The sequence below is a fragment of the Camelina sativa genome, chromosome 12 (assembly GCF_000633955.1).
Source record: "Camelina sativa cultivar DH55 chromosome 12, Cs, whole genome shotgun sequence".
NCBI classification, from domain to species: Eukaryota; Viridiplantae; Streptophyta; class Magnoliopsida; order Brassicales; family Brassicaceae; genus Camelina; species Camelina sativa.
In genome coordinates this window covers 15032273-15053697 of record NC_025696.1, presented here as the reverse complement: position 1 = coordinate 15053697, position 21425 = coordinate 15032273, and the positions used below count along the sequence as shown (strand labels likewise).

The window sequence follows — 21425 nt, the reverse complement described above, 5'->3', positions numbered from 1 at the left end:
AGGATTGATGGATGCTTTTCCTTGGAGAATAATCCGGTTATCAGAATTAAGAAGAGCCCAACCAATTCCTGCACATTCAGAAGGAGAGACCCATGAACCATCAACAAAACAACAATAGTCAGTGGTCTTCAAATTAACAACTCCTTCGCCTCCTTTGTTTGCAAGAATCTGGCATTTTCTCTTTTGAGATTCTCCAAGCTATGTATTTTCCTGATTGTATGATAAGCTATCTTTCCATTGTTGTAAATCCATGAAAGCTTTATTAATAATATCTAGAATTGGCTTCTTTTGATTATTGAAAACAAGGTCATTTCTCGCTTTCCATATATGCCAACCAATGAAAGAGAAAATGCTAACATCCTTTCTTTGATTGTGATTTAAACTCAGCAAGAAATCTACATTCGAATGGATTGAATTGGAGAAAGGCAGTATACCTGACTGTGGATAGCCTAGAGAATGGCTCTAGATCTCCTTGCTTACTCTACAATGGAACATGAGATGATTTATATTTTCAATATACTCGCCACATCTTTGACAACTATCATCCCGTAATAGTCTTCTCCTCTTAAGATTTTCTGCAGTTGGTAAAGTGTTATGCAGACATCTCCACCAAAAGTGCTTAATTTTTTGGGGAATATTTTGTTTCCAGATCTTCGAGAATGTCGTAGAAGAGAGACTACCTTGAATAGCATTGGTCAAGAAGGAGGCATCATGAGTAAGTTGTCGCTGAAGATTATAACCAGATTTAACCGTGTAAATCCCATCTTTGGTATGCATCCAATGTATGACATCACTAGCTCCTGTAATAGAGGGACAAATGATTTTTATGTAAGGAACATCCTCTTGATTCATGATGCAATATAAAAGCTACTCATTCCAACTACCTTGTTTCAATAGGTCATTCACTTTTAGATTGGGATACAAATATGCTCCAGGTCCAGACGGCGACCTTGATGGTTTTGTTGGAAGCCAATTGTCATTCCATACTTCAATATGTTCTCCATTTCTAACAATATATTTTACACCATGAGAAATCAGTCGTGTACCTTGGGCAATGCTTCTCCATGCATAGCTTGAGTTTGTTTTAACTTGTGCTTTGAGGAGGCTGGTCTTTGGGAAGTATTTTGCTTTAAATACTCTTGCCAGAAGCGAATGTGGTTGCTGTAATATTCTCCAACTTTGCTTAGCCAAAAGAGCAATGTTAAAGTCCTTTAAATCTCTTATTGCTAAGCCTCCAACACTCTTTGAGTCCATGATTTTTTGCCATGCTACCCAAGGAATTTTCTGCTTTTCTTTGTAGGATGACCACCAAAACTGTCTCATAGCTCTTGTGATTTGATTGATTATTCTTGATGGTAGGAGGAAACAAGACATGCTATAAGTGGGAATGACTGTAACTATTGATTTGAGAAGCACTTCCTTTCCTTGCAGGTGATAAAAGTTTAGTATACCAACTTCCCATTTTGTGATATATTCTTTGTGCTAAGTAAGAGAAAGCATTGGTCTTATTTCTTCCAATAAACTCAGGTAGTCCGAGATATCTACCAAAACCTTGTGTTTTGTGAATCTTCAGCATTTGGCAGATATTGTGTCTTTTGTCCGAATCTAATCCTTTGCTAAAAGTAATAGCTGATTTTTGAAAATTTATAGCCTGACCTGAAGCTTGCTCATATTTTGTGAGAATGGTTAGCAACGTTTGACATTCCTCCTCTATAGCTTTGCAGAATAGCAAGGAATCATCTGCAAAAAGCAAATGTGATACTGGAGGACCATTTCTACTTGCTTTAAAACCATGAAGCTTTCGTAAACGGATATTTTCCTGAATTAAAGCAGATAAGGCTTCTGTACATATCAAATAAAGGTATGGTGAGATGGGATCACCTTGGCGAATACCTCTTTTTGGCTTTATAAGGCCAACTGGTTGCCCATTGATTAGGATAGAGTATGATACTGTCGAGAGACACTTCATGATCCATTTGCACCATACTTCCGAGAAACCCATTTGTCTCATAACTGCCTCAACAAAACGCCATTCTAGTTTATCAAAAGCTTTACTGATATCTAACTTTGTGGCTATATAATGTTGAATTCTCCTTTTTGTATGAAGAAAGTGAAGCAGTTCATGAGCAATTAGTATGTTATCTGTGATCAATCTACCAGGAATAAAAGCAGATTGATTTGGAGATATAATTGTATTCAGCCATGGTTTAAGCCTATCAGCTAGCACTTTTGATAAGATTTTATAAGCGACATTGGCAAGACTGATTGGCCTATAGTCCTTGACCTCACTAGGTTGATCTACTTTGGGGATTAAGCAGATATGTGTATTATTAATTCGAGGGTCAAGTATGCAGTCTTCAAAAAATAATTTAGCAAAATTGAACACACCTGAGTGAATTGTGGACCAGTGATCTTGATAGAAGCCTGGATTAAACCCATTTGGTCCTGGGGCCTTTTCTCTTGCCATACAGTGGACTGCTTAATGAAGCTCCTCTTCTGTAATAGGCTTAGTTAGATCTTCATTCATCTCCTTTGAAACACGAGGCTTGATACATTGTATCACTTCATCAATGTCGCCTTTTTGTTCCGATTTATATAGAGAATCAAAATATTCTACTATGACTTTGTTAATACCTTCTTCAGACATCCAGGTTTTTCCATCAGCATCCGTGATAGTAGTGATTCTATTATAGCTTCTCCTCTGCTTAGTTTTTGCATGGAAAAACTTTGTGTTTCTATCCCCAGCTTGAAGCCACTGAAATTCTGCTTTTTGTTCTCCAATATTCTTCTTCCATCCTATAAGCATTGGTTAAAGCAGATTTCAGAGTATAAATCTTATTTAAATTTAAGGGAATAGAATTATACTGTTCTTGAATCTGAATCTTCAGTTCCTAGATTTGCTTTGCAGTATTATTGATGTTTTGCGATTTCCATCTGAATAGACATGATCTACATCGTTTTAAAACTTCATGAAATTGATCCGCTGGGAGATTATAACAATCACTGAGCCATGTCTTCTTTAACTCCTGTTTTATCTCCCTATTGAATCTCCATCTATTATCATATCTGAATAGAGGAAAACCCTTCTTTTTTCTATCACCAGTATGGATTAGAAGCGGCCTATGATCGGAGCCTATCCACTCCAACAGATGAACACATGCCTTCGGGAAAACATCATGCCAGTCTGCCGAAGCCACTGCTCTGTCTATACGCGATTGGATTGTATAGGAGTGTCGATGACCAAACCAAGTGAACTTACCTCCTACTGTTTTTAACTCGTGTAATCCGGAGGTGTGTAACATTCTTCTGAAAGTTTTGAACAATGCTTCAGATCTTTGAGGGCCTCCGAGCTTCTCATCATTACTCTTAATATCGTTAAAATCCCCCACCACTAACCTCGGTTTGCTTCTATAAAGATCAATATTAGCCCAGAAATTCATTTGATCCCACATACCATTACGGTGTTTCTGGTCAGCATCGCCATATACATATGTTAGTCAAAATGTTGGTGATCCTGATTCCGATATATACATATCAGTGTAGTTCAGTGAAGGTGATCCCAAAAAATCCACCTGTACCATATCATTCCAAAAAATAGCTAATCCTCCACTGAGCCCATCTGAAGGGATAATATAACTATGTTGAAAGCCAAGATCATGTCCTAAAGCATTTACATACATAGAGCTATTCTTAGTTTCTATAAGGAATAAGATATCAAGTTTATAAGCCTTCCTAATATCTTTAAGATATGAAATTGTCAGAGGATTCCTCTTTAACCCCTGACAATTCCAATGTATTATCCTCATTTTGGAAGGGGTGGTTTCGGGGTTTCCACCCTCCCCTTTATCTCATAATCACCTTCAAGTCTCTGTTTTGAAGTCAATGTTTGATCTTCAGATGGAATATCTGCTCCCTTTCGTTTCTGGTCTCTATCTATTGCTTTTTTGGGATCATCACGACCTTCTTCTGTTTGTGGGATGTCTTGGTTGATGGATTCTCTCAGAATGTCAGTCCTAGTTTGGTAAAGGGGCTCATCATGTATCACTTGTTGAGTGGCCAAAGGAGTTTCATCCATAATGTTTGCAGAAGTTTCATCCTCAGGGCCTGTTACTAGATCCTTCCTTATTACATTAGTATTCACCTTGGATGTGGCTCCATACACCTTTATGATGGTAGGGTTGAAATCAAGAGTAATAGACATATTCTCAGTGTCACGAAGCCTTGGTGGAAGCATGGTTCTTATAGTTCCAATAATTGGAGCTGAGGAATCAACCATATCGCTCATATTTTCATCCTCACCCTGAAGCTCCTTTTGCTGAGTAATCATATAAATTTTGAATAACTCTTTTAATCGTTGATTAATTTATTTATTTTCGTATAAAATTTTAATTACTTACTATACACATTATAATTGCGTAACACTCCACCCACAAAGGTCCGAACTCCAATGTAAACCTTGGACAAATATGATTGAGGCTCACACAAGTCACACAACAAGCAAACCGAAGCTTATTTGTTTTGTCAAACACCCCCAACAAAAAAAACGAAAAAAACAATCTTCGGTGTGCAAACAATGGCTTCGTCTTCTAAAGCACTGATTGAATCCTTAGGCTCTCTTGACAAAGACTCATACGTTTCTCTCCTATCAAAACTCATCGGCGAATCAAAGTTCGTCCAGAACAATCCGCCGGAGCTCATCCCTCAAGAGGATCTAATCGTAAACCACGTCCTCGACTCTCTCCGTCCTTACAGTACAGAAACTGGTGGTGGTCCTCTGGTGATCAATCATGTGGCGTATCACTCAGGAAGAGGTAATCTTATCGTGGAGTACCCAGGATCTGTTCCCGGAAAGATCTTATCTTTCGTCGGAATGCATATGGACGTCGTCACTGCCAATCCCGATGACTGGGTACTCTCGAATTGAACTCTGTTTTCGTGGTTTTGATTAGTGCCCATTAGAATTAGGGCAAAAACTGATACTGGGTTCTGAAGANAGTTGGTCCAGAACAATCCGCCGGAGCTCATCCCTCAAGAGGATCTAATCGTAAACCACGTCCTCGACTCTCTCCGTCCTTACAGTACAGAAACTGGTGGTGGTCCTCTGGTGATCAATCATGTGGCGTATCACTCAGGAAGAGGTAATCTTATCGTGGAGTACCCAGGATCTGTTCCCGGAAAGATCTTATCTTTCGTCGGAATGCATATGGACGTCGTCACTGCCAATCCCGATGACTGGGTACTCTCGAATTGAACTCTGTTTTCGTGGTTTTGATTAGTGCCCATTAGAATTAGGGCAAAAACTGATACTGGGTTCTGAAGAACTGATGCAAATTGTTCCAAATTTCAAATCTTTCTCTGTTTTGTGTGTACTCTAGGGCTTAATCGGTTTATGGATTGATTTGTTGAGTTTTGGATTCTTTTGTAGCTTAATCCAAATTATGAGTCTTGACTCCTGTTTCTTTTGATCTTAGGAATTTGATCCTTTCTCTCTAAGCATTGATGGTGATAAGCTTCGTGGTAGAGGGACTACAGATTGTCTTGGTCACGTTGCTCTTGTCACTGAACTCATGAAGAGACTCGGGCAAAACAAACCTGCGTTGAAATCAACCGTAGTAGCGGTTTTTATCGCCAGTGAAGAGAACTCTTCCATTCCTGGTGTTGGTGTGGACATGCTGGTTAAAGACAAGCTTCTTGATAAGCTCAAATCCGGACCCTTGTTAGTTTCCATTTTGATTGATCATCTTTTAGGGGGTTCTGAGACAAAACATTGGAGGATGAATGAAGTTTTTTTGATGTGTGTTTATTTTTGTGAAGGTTTTGGATTGATACGGCGGATAAGCAGCCGTGTGTTGGAACTGGCGGTATGATTCCATGGAAGCTTCATGTTACCGGGAAGCTTTTCCATAGCGGTTTAGCTCACAAGGTATTTTCTATATGAATGGTTACTCGGATTGATGAAGTTGCAAACTCACTCGGCATTGATCTTTTTAATTCTGTTTACGTGAAGGCGATTAACGCCATGGAGTTAGCTATGGAAGGGCTTAAGGAGATCCAAACCCGGTTCTACAGAGACTTTCCGCCTCACCCACAAGAGAAAGTTTATGGTTTTGCAACACCATCCACTATGAAGCCAACGCAGTGGTGTTGTAAGTTGATGAATCTAAAGCAAATGTATGGCTAGGCTAGTGAGTCGTGACTTTATGTCTACTTACTCCAAAAAATTGTTTGGTTTTGCAGATCCAGCAGGCGGAATCAACCAAATCCCTGGAGAATGTACCGTTTCCGGTGATGTCAGGTTATGTTTCTGAAGTTGTAAATACCGTAAAATCGAGATGTCTCATTGCTTCTCTTTACTTAATTTTCTTCTTTGTTCTTTTTGATTTCAGATTAACTCCTTTCTACGAGTAAGTCTCTTCACACTTTGTCCTTAATCATTTCTTCAATGCATTTAGACACTTTGATGGTTTTTTGGCTGTTATTGCAGCGTGAAGGAAGTGATGACGAAGCTGCAAGAGTATGTTGACGACATAAACAGTAACGTGGAGAAGCTCGAAACCCGTGGTCCTGTTTCGAAATATGTCTTACCAGATGAGAATTTACGGGGAAGGTTTGGACTTTCTTCTTTGTCTCATTCTGTTCTTTCTCTCATTTTATTGTCCCGACCATAATCTGCAAAGTCTTCGTCTCTTGCAGGCTCACGTTAAGCTTTGATGAAGCATCAGCTGGAGTTGCCTGTAATCTTGATTCCCCCGGCTTTCACGTTCTATGCAAAGCAACCGAAGAGGTTGTTGGACACGTGAAGCCTTACTCGATCACCGGTACTTTGCCTCTAATCCGAGACCTCAAGGTAATCCATTAGATAAACCCTTAACTTACTAAGAAAATAGACTCAAGACTGATCTTTCAAAGTTCTCTACAACTTACTCTTTCTAAATTGATGAATCATCGTCTTGGGTTGTAGGATGAAGGTTTCGATGTGCAAACTTCAGGATACGGTATTACAAAACCCTCTTCAGATTGTCTCGTTATCGAATTTTCATATTTTATCCTTATCTCTTTTTGAATTTTTTCCTGCAGGTCTCATGGCTACATATCATGCAAAGAACGAATATTGCCTTCTTACAGACATGTGCCAAGGCTTTGATGTCTTCGTTAGGATCATTTCTCAACTTGATCAAGACTAAAATCAGATTGAAGATCATAAAATAAAAAGCTTCACATAGCTAGCTACACTCTCTTATTAACTATTGGTTCTATACATTTACTTTGCTTCTATCTATTTGTACAAGAAGTCAATGGTGGCTCAAAACACAAGACACTTTACAAAATTTAAAAACGAAGGACAATGTTTATCCAGTTATTTTATCTATCTTCAGTTGTCACCTTCAGTTTCAAGTTTCTGAACGCGTAGCCTGAGTCTTTGCTGATGATGGTGTAATTTCCAAAGACCATTTCCCAATACAACAGCTGAGTATATTCCATGTGTGATGATAGGAGCGAGAAGATTGTTTGTCTGCAATATTTTTCAGTTTGGTTTCAGCTATTTTACGTCAACGAGTTGAGAAACAGAATGTTTGAATGGAAGAAGTAAAACCTGAATCCATTCAAAGCCGAGATATAGACCCAAAAGCCCTTCAAGCAACGGAGAGTAGATTTTCTTCATCTGTCTTCGCTCGTACCACGCTGCAAAAAGGAACATAGAGAATACTTCAAGTGTTTGATTGTCAAACCTATCTAAACCCTTAAAAACAAGTTTAAGTACCTGCAAATAACTTCTTGAGCTCCTCCCGGGCAGATTGAGTTTTCAAGACCGATGCCATTATATAAGTTGGATCTAAGAGAAATACAGAAACAAAAATTAGTCAAGTTAAAAAGGTCTTGTTTCATATGCAAGTGTTTTAAGATTTGAGGGAAACCTTTAGGGGAAGCAGCGATGTAATAGAGAGAACCAGTGAGAGCGGCTGTAAAAGTGGCTGCAAATGCTTGAGCAAACGGTACAAATGGTGGCAAGATTCCAGTCTGAAAATTTCAACAATATGAATGAAGTCAATTTGAAGTTATACACGAGTCTAAACAACAGATACGAAACAAGTAAGAACAGAAGAAAGCATACCAAAGCGACCATTCCTCGAGAATCTGAGATGAGATTTGTTCCCCTTAAGAATATGTCAGCTAGTGCACCCTGTAAAAAAACCAAACACCGAAAACATTCAAACCTCACATACCGAAAACAGAAACACGAGGAACAAGAACAACTGAAGATTATCTTATTACTGTATAAGGCAAGAAACCTGAAAAGCAGCGCGATAGAAGAGCTCTTCTCCAATTGAACTTGCAGTAACTACTAAGATAAACTAAACAAAGACAAAAAGAGAACACCTCAAGGTTAGTACTTGTTCATTCTTTCTCAAATATTCAAGAAAGAAGCTGTTAACGTTCTTCACCTGCCAAGCTGACATTCCATAAAAGAAGCCACGAAGCTCCTCATCTTCAACATCTCTAATAGCACGAGCATGCGGAGACAATTTCACAACTTCATCCTAAACCGAAACAGAGCAGAAAACAATCAAAAATCTTCTCCATAAACACCAGAGCAAGGCTTCATAAAACCAAACTTACTTACATCAAGAATGAAGAGTAGAGCCATAATTGGTGGAGAAGCATAACCAAGTCCAGCAATAATTGCATCTAAAGAAGCATTAAAACCTCCTGTGTAATCAATTCCAGCTACTTCACATATGAATCTCCCTGCTACAGCCATTCCACAGTATATTCCTATGTAACAAAAACTCAAAAAGTTTCAATTTTTGAAATTCATAAAGGAATCATTTTTATTTGTTCGCAAAGTTGATCAATCAACACGTGACTCACCGATACCATAACTCAACTTAAGAACAGCTCCGATCTTATCCCACGCCTTAAAATCTCCGTCGTTTCCGCCGACAAATTCGCCGACGGATGTTACCTCACCGGAAGGTCCAGCTAAACCGCCGCCACCACCGGCAACATATTCGCCGCTGCTGAAACTTCCCACAGAAGTTACATCTACAGAAGTAACAGCTAAACCACGCGCCGCCGTATCCCCGTCGTCGATCACTTCACCGCTGCTCTGTCCAGCGGATGAAGACGACGGCGGTTTGATCGACCTCGATTTCTCTAACGAAAGACCGTTTAACCGTGAGATTCCCTTCACTCTACGTTTCTGCAAATCCGATCTCGAGCTCGCCGGAGAATCGAAAAGCCTACTACTCTTAAACCCACCGCTTCCACTACTACACCAAGACGAAGTCGTAGAAGAAGATGAAGAAGAAGAAGAGAGAGTGACTCTTGTGGTAGTACAAGACAACAAAGGAAGACCCATTTATAACATGCGACAGCTCTCAGGCGAAATTGATCGGAATAACGCCGGTAATCTCGCCGGAGAGATTCTCTTCTTCATTTAGTGAGAGAGAGAGATCGGTGACCGTACGTCTCTTTATATGTAACAAGTATAAGTGGAGAGATCTGAACCGTTGGATGAGAGAAGACAGAGTTGATCTAACGGTTGTGAGGAGTGTAGAAATAGAGACCACTTAAATTGGGATGACAACGAGTAATTGAACTTGACTACGTACCTTCACCTTTTGATTTTGATTTGTACTTTGCATTTTGCATGTCTACACGTTACCCATTCGTTGTTGGGCCTTAATTATTGTTATTGGGCTTTACATCTTAGCATATGAATGAGAAAGATCATGTCAGAATTTAGAAATAAATGTAAAAGAAAAATCAACTAAACTTAGATTTAATTATTTTAAATATAGTATAATCATAAATATGTTAAATAATATAGGATCATAAAAACATAAAATATTAATATTAAAAGCAATAAAATGAAAATCCGTGATAGTATACGATGACTTCATCGAGGGCTATATGAAAATCGTGATTTCCCCATAAGATGTATCTTTTGAGAGATGTTATATACATATTACAACATATGTATGCATCATTTTCCATATCTTTCTTAGCTCTTATACTTTTATTTTTATAGAACTGAATTTTGTCCTAATAGATCGACCAGGATACACAAGAGTTGTCCCTGAAGGAGAAAAATGAACCTGATGGTGTTTATGAGAGAGGAATTTTCATAAAAAGCATGTCTTGGTTTTCTGATGTAAAAAATCTAAGAATAAGTGTATCTCGATCGGGAGAGAGCACATAGAAGACCTCAGGGAGATGTCTATTGGACGATTGATGAGTCGCATGTCCACATAAATAAATTTAAGAGATTTTTCATCAAGAAAAAAGAGTAAGTAAAACGCATCTCGGAACGCATCTTTGATCTTTCATATATTTATCATGTAGATTGCATGTTTATACACGTATCCTCGATATATATATGAATTTGTAAAAATGTATATTCGTAAGAGGCAAATTTACATCTTTGTATTCCTGAAGGCACAAATATGTACCTACATTGCAAAGTGTGTGTATATGTAGCTTATATATATATATACATACATATATATGGTTTTTATATGGATCATGAATTTTCTTTCATTGCATGTAACTTGTTTCTTCGTAAGAAAACATGTCATATTGTCATATGCAATGGAGTAAAAAGTGAACATAAAAAAGTATCTGATGAATGAAGGTGAACACAATAAGTAAACATGTCATCTATTTTACATTATACTAGGTCTGAACCCGCGGTACACCGCGGGACGAATCTGATTTAATTTGTATTTTATACATATTAATGTAATATAATTTATATCTATATATTAGTAAAATGTATGAAAGTGTATTAATATGTATTGTTTTAATTTTTCTCTTCTGCTGAATAGTATTATTATTTTATACTACCGCTTTAATAAATCTTTGTTTGAATGTGTTTTGTATTGTTTCAGTTGTACTCGCGTTGGTTCAAGAGATTGCGGTGTAATTTGCGGTGTAACTATTATTATTTTAATTATGGTTATTTAAAGAGTATTATGATATTATAATAATTATTTTGAAAACAGTTTGTGTGTCTTAATATGGTCCTTTTAGTTGAATTTTTGAATTGATTGTTTAGAATTTAGCAGCTGGTTGGTTGTTTATCTTAATTTTTTACTATAAATTAGGAATAATACTTTCTTTGTAATTTTACTACCTAAATTACATTTTTTTAACTTTTTAAATTTCATTACCTAAATTAATGTAATTCTATGGTAGCTCTAATAAAATATTTTGGATGTAACATTTACATTAAAATTTATACATATGATAGTTATATATTTGTTAAAGCAATCATTAAATTTAATTTGACATATAATGGGATTATTTTGTATTACAAAATTATGTTACTATTGGGCCAAGCCTTTTCGTTTTTTTAATGAATTAAACATTTTTAAGACAAAAAAATAAAGATCACGTTAAGAGAAAAGGAATTGGGACCGACATTATTTGCTTTTTCTGTGTTGCTTTCTCACCATCTTCTTTGTTCCTCGATTCATCTTCAATTCTTACTCAAATCTTCACTTCATACATCAATTTCTTTTAATCTCAGTTCTATTAATCTAAACTCTCCATCGATATGTTATAGCAACCTGAAAAAAAAAACAAAAAAAAAACAAAAAAAAAGATGCTTTCGGGTAGTTCTCATTGACGATCGACTTCCATATGTTTGGGTTTCAGTCGAAATTTTTTCGATTGGGTTAATTCCTTCTACAATTCGATGATGTGGGTAAGCTGATTTTAGAATCTTTCTTAATTTGAATCTATTTACATGATCCCCGAAGCATCTAACAGATTTTGTATTCGACCCAAATCTTATTTTGTAAAAATTGTGAAGCTGTATCAAATAGTTTAATTTACAGGTTTTGTTGGATTATAGAAGATAAATTTGAATCAAATTTCCATTGTTATTAACAAATAGCTGAAATTTTGTTGTTTATTTCATGGATTTGGAGAAAACCGCAGTTGGTGCTCACATCAAATGACAATCATACCAATGGTATAACTTCTACAATTCAAGATAATCTGTAGCAATATATACAGTTATTTGCAATGACTTAATAACTTTGTTACGAATACAGGGGGGTTATTGATTGTAACAGAGATAAATAACAATCAGATAAGTACTTTGGAGATTGTTTAATTTATAATAGCTATAAGTTATTGGTTATGTGAAATGAAATGCTGATTACGGTTGTTATATTCTTATGGGTTATCTGCTAAACATCAAGAAATTACACTTTACAAAAGGCTGAGAAGAGTCATCATGATTGACACCACTCATATCTAAAGTATGTTTTAAAGGTATGTTTTCTGGAACCCCAACTGATTCAATCTAATGTAGTTTGGTTGTCTATCTAATATGTAATTTCTATTTATTATGCATTTTTAATGAAAGAAAACTATGAATAAGTTTAGGTGACAAACAAATTTTATTCAAGATGGATAAGTAAAAACTAAAACATTGAGATCTTAAAAATTTAGAAGCAGCATACTAACGTAAATTCTTCAGTTCATACTTCTGGCCAACACATGCTTCCTTGAATGAGTTGTATAGCACGCCATTGTAACTCCTCAAATCTTTATCACTTGTTGGTACCTTCAGATACCTAAAAAGAAGTTTCACATATACATTACAATCACTGTTTTTTGAAATGTATGTTGAGCTTCGAATCATTGTTGATGTTTGCCTCTTTTCAAACTTGATGAGTTCCTCGTTCCATGAAAAATACTGAGGAATTTCTTTGAAAGTTAGTTGTTTAGCCTCTAAACAACTAACATTCAAATCAAACCAAGCCCTAAAAAGTGCATCTTGATTGTTTTTCATTTCTTTTCCCTGTAGAATTTTGCAGAACTTTGTAAGAAATGAAGAAGTTAAAAAAGTCAAAAATTGTTTTTTTTCCGGAATGTTTTTTCTGAATCAACTAAGGGTCTGTATACCTATTTATACTATTATAGTTATTAGGGTTTTAGTATAAAGTTGTTAAAAATCTCTTTTAAACTGCTTGCTGATATATAGGGATTTGAACAGAAAGAAAATATTCAACACTTAAATACAAAATCTTATTTTAGAGATTTTTTTAACATGTAAGTGAAAACTTTTAGTAAGTAACATATAATTGAAATCAAATATACAATACTTAAATACATATTCCTTTTTTTAGAGATTCTTTTTTTACAGATTATTTTTAAAGAGATTTTATTAACCTGTATATATTTGCAGGATATAATATGTTTGTTTGGTGCTTTGAATGATAGCGTAGGATATATGCAACCTCCTCTTATAAAAGAATCACATGTGCCTTTAAATAAAAGTTAAACTTTCAAATCTTTAAAATTAAAGAGGAGAGCACAACATGTGCCTTTTTGAAATTTTAAATCCACTATTTCCTCAATTACTTACATCATCTTCAGAACTTTGGTTGTAGTCAAGCTTGCATAGTAGTTTTGTACTATTTAAAATGACAAAACCAAATTCTGTAGTTTTAAATTTGGCATGAATAAGTTTAGTCAATGCAGTTCACTTTAAACTGAAAGAATCAGTACACACGTTATAATAAAAAAGTTCAAAACCATTTGAACCAGTTTTACTAAATGGCATGTATAGGTTCACTTTATGCAGTTTCTCTTTAAAACTTATGTATTTGTCTCTTTCATTTTAGTTTCTAAATGTTTGATAGATATATATAGATTTAAATTATCTGAATCTATCATTATACACTAATTTTTTTCAATTTTCGTCATAATGCAGGATGTGCTAATGCTTGAAACAAATATACGTATATGGATTCAATTGACTGTAAAAAGGAACATCCATGTAGGTTTGCTACGTTGTTTACAGGTATAGAGTTTTGTCTAATACGGATTAATAGTAGGATGTGTAATACATAAGTTGTCAATTCTATTGTTTATGAGCAATTTAAGTGACTGAGTCAATCTGAAATTGTGGTAATTTTTTCATGCAGCGGACAACATCTGCCGAATACTTGTTATATATACCAATCATATCAATGGTATAGTTTTCATTATGTAATTAGCAAAAAGAGATTAAAATAAGTCATGTGTGGTGGTACTGATATTTTGTTGTGTTTCTATTTTAGGGGAATCATAGATTTCTACAGCTCTAAAATACAATCAGATAAGTACTTTGTACATTGATAATTTCTCCCTCTCCCCACCCCTGAATGTAATTGATTTTGTCTATTGAAATACTAACTGCTTGTTATAACCTTTGTAGGTGACCTTTTTGACATCACATAATGTAGCTTTGCAAAATTTTGAGAGGATTCATCATGATTGACAAAATTCGTTCGGACTGCGTGTTTTTAAAAGGTTAGCTTTCTAGAACACTTGCTTCTGCATTATTATAAACATGACCAAGTTATTTATCATGAATAAAAATATGAAAAACTTTATTATGAAGAGATTTTATTCGAGAATGTAAATCCAACAGAAATAACAAAAAAAACTGAAAACGTTTTTAAGCAGTTTCATAATGTCAATATTCCGGTAAACATGTAGCCAAAAAAACCATCCTTGTATGAGTCGTAGAGCATGATGGATTGTAACTCCTAAAATCTTTATAACTTGTTGATCCCTTCAAAAACCTAAAAAAGAGTTTTACATAATATATAGAGATTATATAGAGATATTTTTCAAAGATTTTTCTTGTGAATATTTTTAATAAATATTGAGAACTCACCATCCATCATTGTTAGCAAAGATTCTGAAATATTTCCTTGAAGACAGCATTCATTGTTTGCGTCTTGGGCTGCCCTTCTTTATCTACTATAAGAACTCTTAAACCCTTCTTAGATGTGACCCTTGACAACGCTACATATAGCTGTCCATGAGAAAACACAGGTCGAGGAAGAAACAATCCAACTTCTTCTAGTGATTGTCCTTGACTCTTGTTGATAGTCATCGCAAAAGCCACAGCCAATGGAAATTGCCTTCTCCTCATCCTGAAAGGCAACTTAGTGTCTGATGGTTTTATCATGACCTTTGGAATCAAAACTTTGTCTCCAACTCTATCTCCTGTAATAACGCAAGCTTCTAGAACATTATTCCCCATCTGAGTAATCTGCAATCTAGTACCGTTGCATAAACCACCTTTAGGATCAATATTCCTCAATAACATAACAGGAGCACCTATCTTGAGCCGTAGCATATGGTTTGGCAATCCAGATAGTCTAATACTATTCAAAAAATCAGAACTGAATACTGGATTGTTTAAAGATTCGACATCCTGAGGGTCAATACTATCAGCACTTAAGTAGACCATTTCTTCTCCTGTATAGACATAGATATAATAAATATTAAATATGTAGGATATGTCAAACAAATCAAAATAATGAAGTGTTTAGTATATACTAACCTTCGAGCTTTTCAAGCAGTCTTTCATTTATAGTGTGAACATCGCTATTTGTTGGACATAAGATTGCTCTGCTTTGAAAAAATCTAGGATCCTTTTCCTCCTGCAACTTTTCCAAATTTCCATACACGGCTCTGCTTATAGCATCAATAGGATCATCAACATTTTTGATTAGAAATTCATCTGGAATATCAATTAGAGCTTCCCCATCATTTGGCTCAGCAATTTTCCCATCACCAACAGCTAATATCCAATCAGAAAACTCCTTGATACTTTCTGCTTCCCTCTCCGACACTCCATTTGACATAAGACGCATGTTCTTTGTCAAAGTTAGAACCTTGCAATTTTCCCAGAGATAGGATGAATTTAAAGACGCTAAAACAATCTGAGCCCTACCAGCACCATTGATAACGGGGAGAACTTGTCTGAAATCACCTCCAAAGACAACAACCTTTCCACCAAACGGCTTATTATCTTTGTTTCTCATAATATCTGACAAACTTCTATCCAAATTCTCAAAACAGTATCTGCTCATCATCGGTGCTTCATCCCATATGATAAGAGAAGTTTCTTTCAACATGTTAGCAAGATCTAAATTAGGATTGATATTACACATTGTAAAATCATCAGGGTTAATAGGGATGTGGAACCTTGAATGTGCAGTCCTCCCACCTTCCAACAACAAAGAAGGAATACCGCTTGATGCTACATTAACTGCTATCAATCCCCTATATCTAACAGCAGCAGACAGAGTTTTCCACAAAAACGTTTTTCCTGTTCCTCCAAAGCCGTATACAAAAAACACTCCTCCATTGTCTTTCAGAACAGCCTCCATGATCTCATCATATATTGCTCTTTGTTCTGATGTCATCTTATTTATCCACTCATCATGTTTCTCTTTCAAATAATCACGGTTGTAGTTCCTCTCTTCTGTAATTAGACGGTTGGAATGATCAACATCTATTCCAGTTGGCTTAGGCATCTCGTCGAATGAATTTCGAGTTCCACCATTGCTTAACATTACTTCTTCAATCTCATGGAGAGTATAATTTTTCTTCTCATCATCTGTTAAACTCAATTCTGCAAATAATTAAGATCATATCAGTCACATAACTGTATTACAAAAATATATGCTTTTCGTAACTGTCTTTTTTTCAAAAAATTTAAAACTGTAAGATGTTTAGAAGAAACCAAACCTGGATTATTGTATTCTTCTCTCTTCTTGTACTCAATGTCTTCTGATAATAATTCCCATGTTTTATCCCACACATGTTCTGGTCTTGATAAACAACCATCTAACAGCATCATAGAGAATAAATTACGCAATTGAGATCCAAAAAACCATTGACTTGCTTCAATAATACTATCTATATAGGCCTGATCATCTTCCAAAATACCACGAGCCCAACATGCTTTTTTGTATGTGTCATACACAACACCTCTATAAGTTCTAATCTCTTGATCACTTTTAGGACCATTGACTATACCAAGCAGGATTCTCATGTAATATTCAGCTTCCATCTTATGTGGAACATAATTAATCCTTCCTATAGAAAAACCTCTCTGCCTAAGCTTCCATATTTTTTTTTTCCCATCCCAAGTGAAATATTTTGGAATTTCAGCATAAGTGAACTGCCTAGCAAATTCACAAACCTGATTCAATTTGAGGTAGGCCATGAACATAGAATCTACATTAGCTCTTCTTTCCAAAATATCTTCAACAGTATCGTTGCCTTTGTAAAAAACGGGTTGCTTTCCTGGTTGATGGAATGGAAGTTTCATTACTGGTATACTTCTATACTGTATTGGAAATTTAAAAAGCCTCAAAGCTGCTTCAGAAGCTGAAACATATCTACAGAAAATGAAATCAAATATCAGTTTTATATAAGGGACAATATCTAAATAGTATATAGTATAATAATTTAATAGTGAAGTATATAAAAACACCTGCAATCAAACCAGTTCTTTACTTCATCTTTTTTTTTCTCTTCGGGGTTCATAGAGGAGGAACCATCAACGTTTCCTGTTTCCTTTGAGTTGGTACCACTACTCGCGACACCATTAACATCTGTAGTAGTTTTATTTGTAGGCTCTATCACAAAAGCTACACGGTCTTGTCCCTTGTTAATATACTTAAATAAGTACTTGATAGAACCAGATTGGTTGCACCACTCTACATTTATGTGAGCACGATATCGCAATGATAGGAGTCGATTGTAAGGGACGACATATCTGTTATCACACTAAACATCACCCTTCTCTACATAAACCGTAGATGCTCTCCTTCTATATACTGGATATCCATCTTTGTCAACAGTAGTATCTTCAACATACTTCTTAGGGAAAAACTTAGAGCACTTTCCATCAACCATACATGGTGAGTTTAGGTTCGCTGCACCACACGGTCCATGGATCATGCAATCCTTTACAACTTCATAGAGTTCTGGATCTTCATCCTTATCTGGAATCTCAGCAGAGATGATCTTGTTTATGTCATCGCTTGTTGGCAATTTACAACTTTGATCCATGAATAGGAGAATATGAGCATGAGGATGTCCTCTTTTCTGGAATTCAACAGTGTACATTGCTGCAAACCATATCAAACATCATATTAGTAAATTAAATACAAATAGTATAAAAATAACGCATAATAAAAACTCACCAGCCGCAGTCTTCCCTAGAAGATGTCTTTCTGTTAAATCTTTCAGAAGAGAATCAAGTTTTATCTTGAATATCCTGCAAATAATGTCTGGTCTATCATCTGAACTCAGTTTCCTCTTCTTCAAGTACCTTGTAATTTCTGGCCACTTGGGATTACATGTAAATGTTATGAATAAGTCGGGAAAACCATATTGTTTACATGTAGTCATGGCATCATAATAACCCTGCAACATATAGCGAGGTCCACCGGTGAAAGAAGCTGGTATTCGAACTTGGTTCCCTTGCTCCTCCATGTTACAGTTTCCACTTTCGGCCGCAGCTTCCAAAGATGCATAATTATCACATCTTAGATTAGACTGGTTAAATTTAGTATACTTCAACCTGTTTGATTCCAGACTCGTGAAAGCATCTACTAAGAACTGTGGGAATAGACGCTTAGACCTTAGGAGAGTTTGAGCTTCATTTTCTCTTTCCTGGATTTTGAAAGCAAACCACTGTCTCATACTAATAAACTTATTTTCTGTATCTGGGTTGTCACCTCTAAACCCTTTCTCAATTCCAGTTCTGAAACCATCTTCACCATAGGGAAAAATAAGAGGGTATTGTAATGCCAAGTAAGAAACATGAATTTCACTTATTCTTTGTAGCTTTCCAGAATTCTTTTCTTGTACAATTATATCACGTTCAGGCATCTCAGGACGGAAATCACCAGGAATCAATGCAGCAACTTCTGCTGCTGTTGGCATAGAATATGTTCTCCCATCCTTACCTACACGATCACTAATGATGCGCATATGAAACTTGTCTTCTTCATTAGCAGCAAACTTATCTTTAGCTTGTCTAAATACATCAACATAAGGATTTACTTCATCCAGCATCTTAATAAGTTTAGCGATGAGCTCCTTTCTTATACTATTTCTCCCTTTGACACTCACGGACTTTTTTCCCTTGCTAAAAACCACAAAAAAAAACCGTTTATCAGGAGAAGGCTGTCTTAAAAACAAAATAGTAGTACATATTGTGAAGGATAAGTTTGTAGAACAAATAAATTAGTTGAATGTTGATTGTTTCATACCTCATTATAGTTGATCTGTTTCCCACCTCATTCTCAGTATCTACTATATATAGCTGTGAAAACTTGGCATAATCTCCATCTTTTGGCTTCATACTTCCAATTTTATGAAAATTTTGGCCATGTAACTGGAATTGCTTAGGACCTTTTCCCAAAGTTTTGGATCGATCGACTTGACCACCAAGAGAAGTAAATGCAAAAAGCATATTGTATGCTCTAATATTTTCTCTAAAATGCCTACTTAGTGCATCATCCTTACTAAGCAATTCCCTAATTAGCTCTGGTGCTTCTTTTAGGAAGGGTAGTTTTACAGTCCCTTGTAAACAACAAAGGGAGAACTTTGGTTTTTTTGTTCTTCTTCGTTTGTTTAGTCGTTCATCATACCACATCATAGCTTCACAATAGCAACACTTGTATGTTGGATCACCATGATCTAAATATAAACTTTCATTCCCTACAAAAGTAAATTACAATTTTAAGTTAATATAAACCACTAACTTGGTTCAAATCAGATAGCAACTTTTGCTAATAATACCTTTGTGTCTTTTTTGTGCCGAAAATTTACCCTTTGAATTAGATGTTGACGTGCCACCGAAAGAGACTGATTTTAAACTGAAACCTTTACTTCGTTTCTTGTTTACCGTAAATGCAACATCTGTTTCTATTGTGATATCATTGCTGGATAGTGAAGTTTCTGAATCATTGTCTTCTTCAGTACTAACATCAAATTCCTGGCCATAATCTGAATGATCCTCACCTATTATTGTAAATTAGAGTTTCAAGTGAATTAGATAGGATCGCATAATTAATGATTAAACAATCTCAAACAGCTATATTAAGTTACCTTCACTTGAAGAAGCATAATTGGTGTTTTCCATATAATCCTCCAATTGTGGAATACATTTTGTTTTATTTTTGAGTGGTTGTTTAATTGAATTTTCGACTGGTGCATCTGAAATTTCTACGCTGCATCATTAGTATGTATTCACTTAAATAAAAATTAATAATACTAACTCATATTTGTTAATATATTTTGCAGGTTGTGTACTCTTATTTGGTGTTTGGCTTCTTGGCTTATGTCTTCTAACTCTACCAGGTTGGTTAGTAATGTCTTCTAAAACCAGTCTTGAAATACATTTGTTTTGGCTTTGACGACTTGACCTTCTTGCTTTACTTGTTGATATAACACCTGGTGATGTAGATTTATTAATCAGTTTATAATTTATAAAAATTATAGGAATTTGAGTAAAGACTCTTATTAAACATACCTTCGACAATACTACTTTCTGAAGTACCAAATAGATTCGTAATTAACGATGACTTTTCTCTGGTCAATGTAATAGGAGTCGTTTGTGTTCTCTCTTCAAAAGTTGCTGGTATTGAATGAAAAAGTTTAGGCAAAGGACTCATCGTCACAACAACAGCGAAGCTATCAAAATAAACATGATATTATTTACTTACACTTGATAGATTCACTTCTTAGATCTTCAATAAGATGGGTTGTTCCTAGTGGACAATAGGATTGTCGTATACTCACAAGAGATAGATTAGATTCTTCTGGTACGAAACTGGTTCCTGTTTGGTAAATATGACAATATTATTAGTAAAATTAGGTTAGTGTAATCATAAAATATAAATAAGAAATTTAATCCAATAATGACTAACTTTTACTTTTTGTAGAGCTGCTACGAATGGAGGATAAGAAATCTACATCACCAGGATCTGCATATGATTGGTTTATCTTGACAGGTGTGTAGTTCTCAACACAGTTTACTGCAACTCCTTCACCTATCATTTTTAAATGCAGATTATCAACCTTATCAAGTGATTAATCTAATAACATGTTTTGTATCAGTCACAGTAGAAAACATACACATTGAAGATGGTGTTATACTACTGCTGTTTTGCAAATATGTTCCATCCAAATAGGGATAAGTTGACAACTTCACTCTGTTATTATTGACTGTTCCAAAACTTTGTTGGATTGTAACTGGTGAGAAATTGCTGTTTTGATCATCAAGATTCTCTTTGCCTGCAGGATATAATAATCATGCCAAAAGATTATTAAAGTGGATGATACACAATTCTAATACACACTAAAAGATTTGAGGTAAACACCAAACCCCTATTTACCATTTCTGTTTGATGGAGTACCCATGTTTCCTGTTGGATAGATTGATTCTTCTAGGAGAACCGGAGATAAATTAGTTAAGTCTGTAAAAAGCCTTCCAAAAACCCCTTTCACTTTTACACAATCCACTTTTGCTTGAGTAGTATGAGAATTCTCATTGACGAATATGTTATCACTGGTAGTAGGATCAGTAGGACATTTCCTCT

General features: G+C 35.5%; 2 protein-coding genes and 2 long non-coding RNA genes across 6 annotated transcripts; 3 read left to right on the top strand and 1 right to left on the bottom strand.

The window, feature by feature from the left end:
- On the top strand, positions 4465-7369 carry LOC104723297 (acetylornithine deacetylase). Of its 3 annotated transcripts, none has more exons than XM_010451249.2 (11): positions 4468-4669; positions 4997-5236; positions 5472-5716; positions 5815-5923; positions 6008-6146; positions 6238-6295; positions 6387-6404; positions 6485-6607; positions 6694-6847; positions 6962-6995; positions 7078-7369. In XM_010451249.2, exons 1-11 carry the CDS (start codon positions 4574-4576, stop codon positions 7182-7184), a joined length of 1323 nt encoding a protein of 440 aa, XP_010449551.1. In that variant the 5' UTR covers positions 4468-4573; the 3' UTR covers positions 7185-7369. The 3 variants fall into 3 exon arrangements, with proteins under 3 accessions (XP_010449552.1, XP_010449551.1, XP_010449550.1); XM_010451248.2 differs by having other exon boundaries at positions 4468-4672; positions 5000-5236; XM_010451250.2 differs by lacking the exon at positions 4997-5236 and having other exon boundaries at positions 4465-4909.
- Positions 7236-9573, bottom strand: LOC104731770. Its single transcript, XM_010451251.2, has 9 exons — positions 8872-9573; positions 8624-8775; positions 8445-8540; positions 8292-8354; positions 8114-8182; positions 7917-8019; positions 7763-7834; positions 7595-7683; positions 7236-7513 (listed from the first exon to the last, which is right to left on the bottom strand). Exons 1-9 carry the CDS (start codon positions 9359-9361, stop codon positions 7373-7375), a joined length of 1275 nt encoding a protein of 424 aa, XP_010449553.1. The 5' UTR covers positions 9362-9573; the 3' UTR covers positions 7236-7372.
- On the top strand, positions 11428-12284 carry LOC104731768. The gene is made up of 3 exons (XR_758646.2): positions 11428-11710; positions 11947-11980; positions 12063-12284. It is a non-coding gene; the product is annotated as an uncharacterized LOC104731768 (long non-coding RNA).
- LOC104731767 lies at positions 13742-21201 on the top strand. Its single transcript, XR_002034560.1, has 7 exons — positions 13742-13822; positions 13947-13994; positions 14082-14313; positions 20128-20184; positions 20769-20837; positions 20944-21023; positions 21127-21201. It is a non-coding gene; the product is annotated as an uncharacterized LOC104731767 (long non-coding RNA).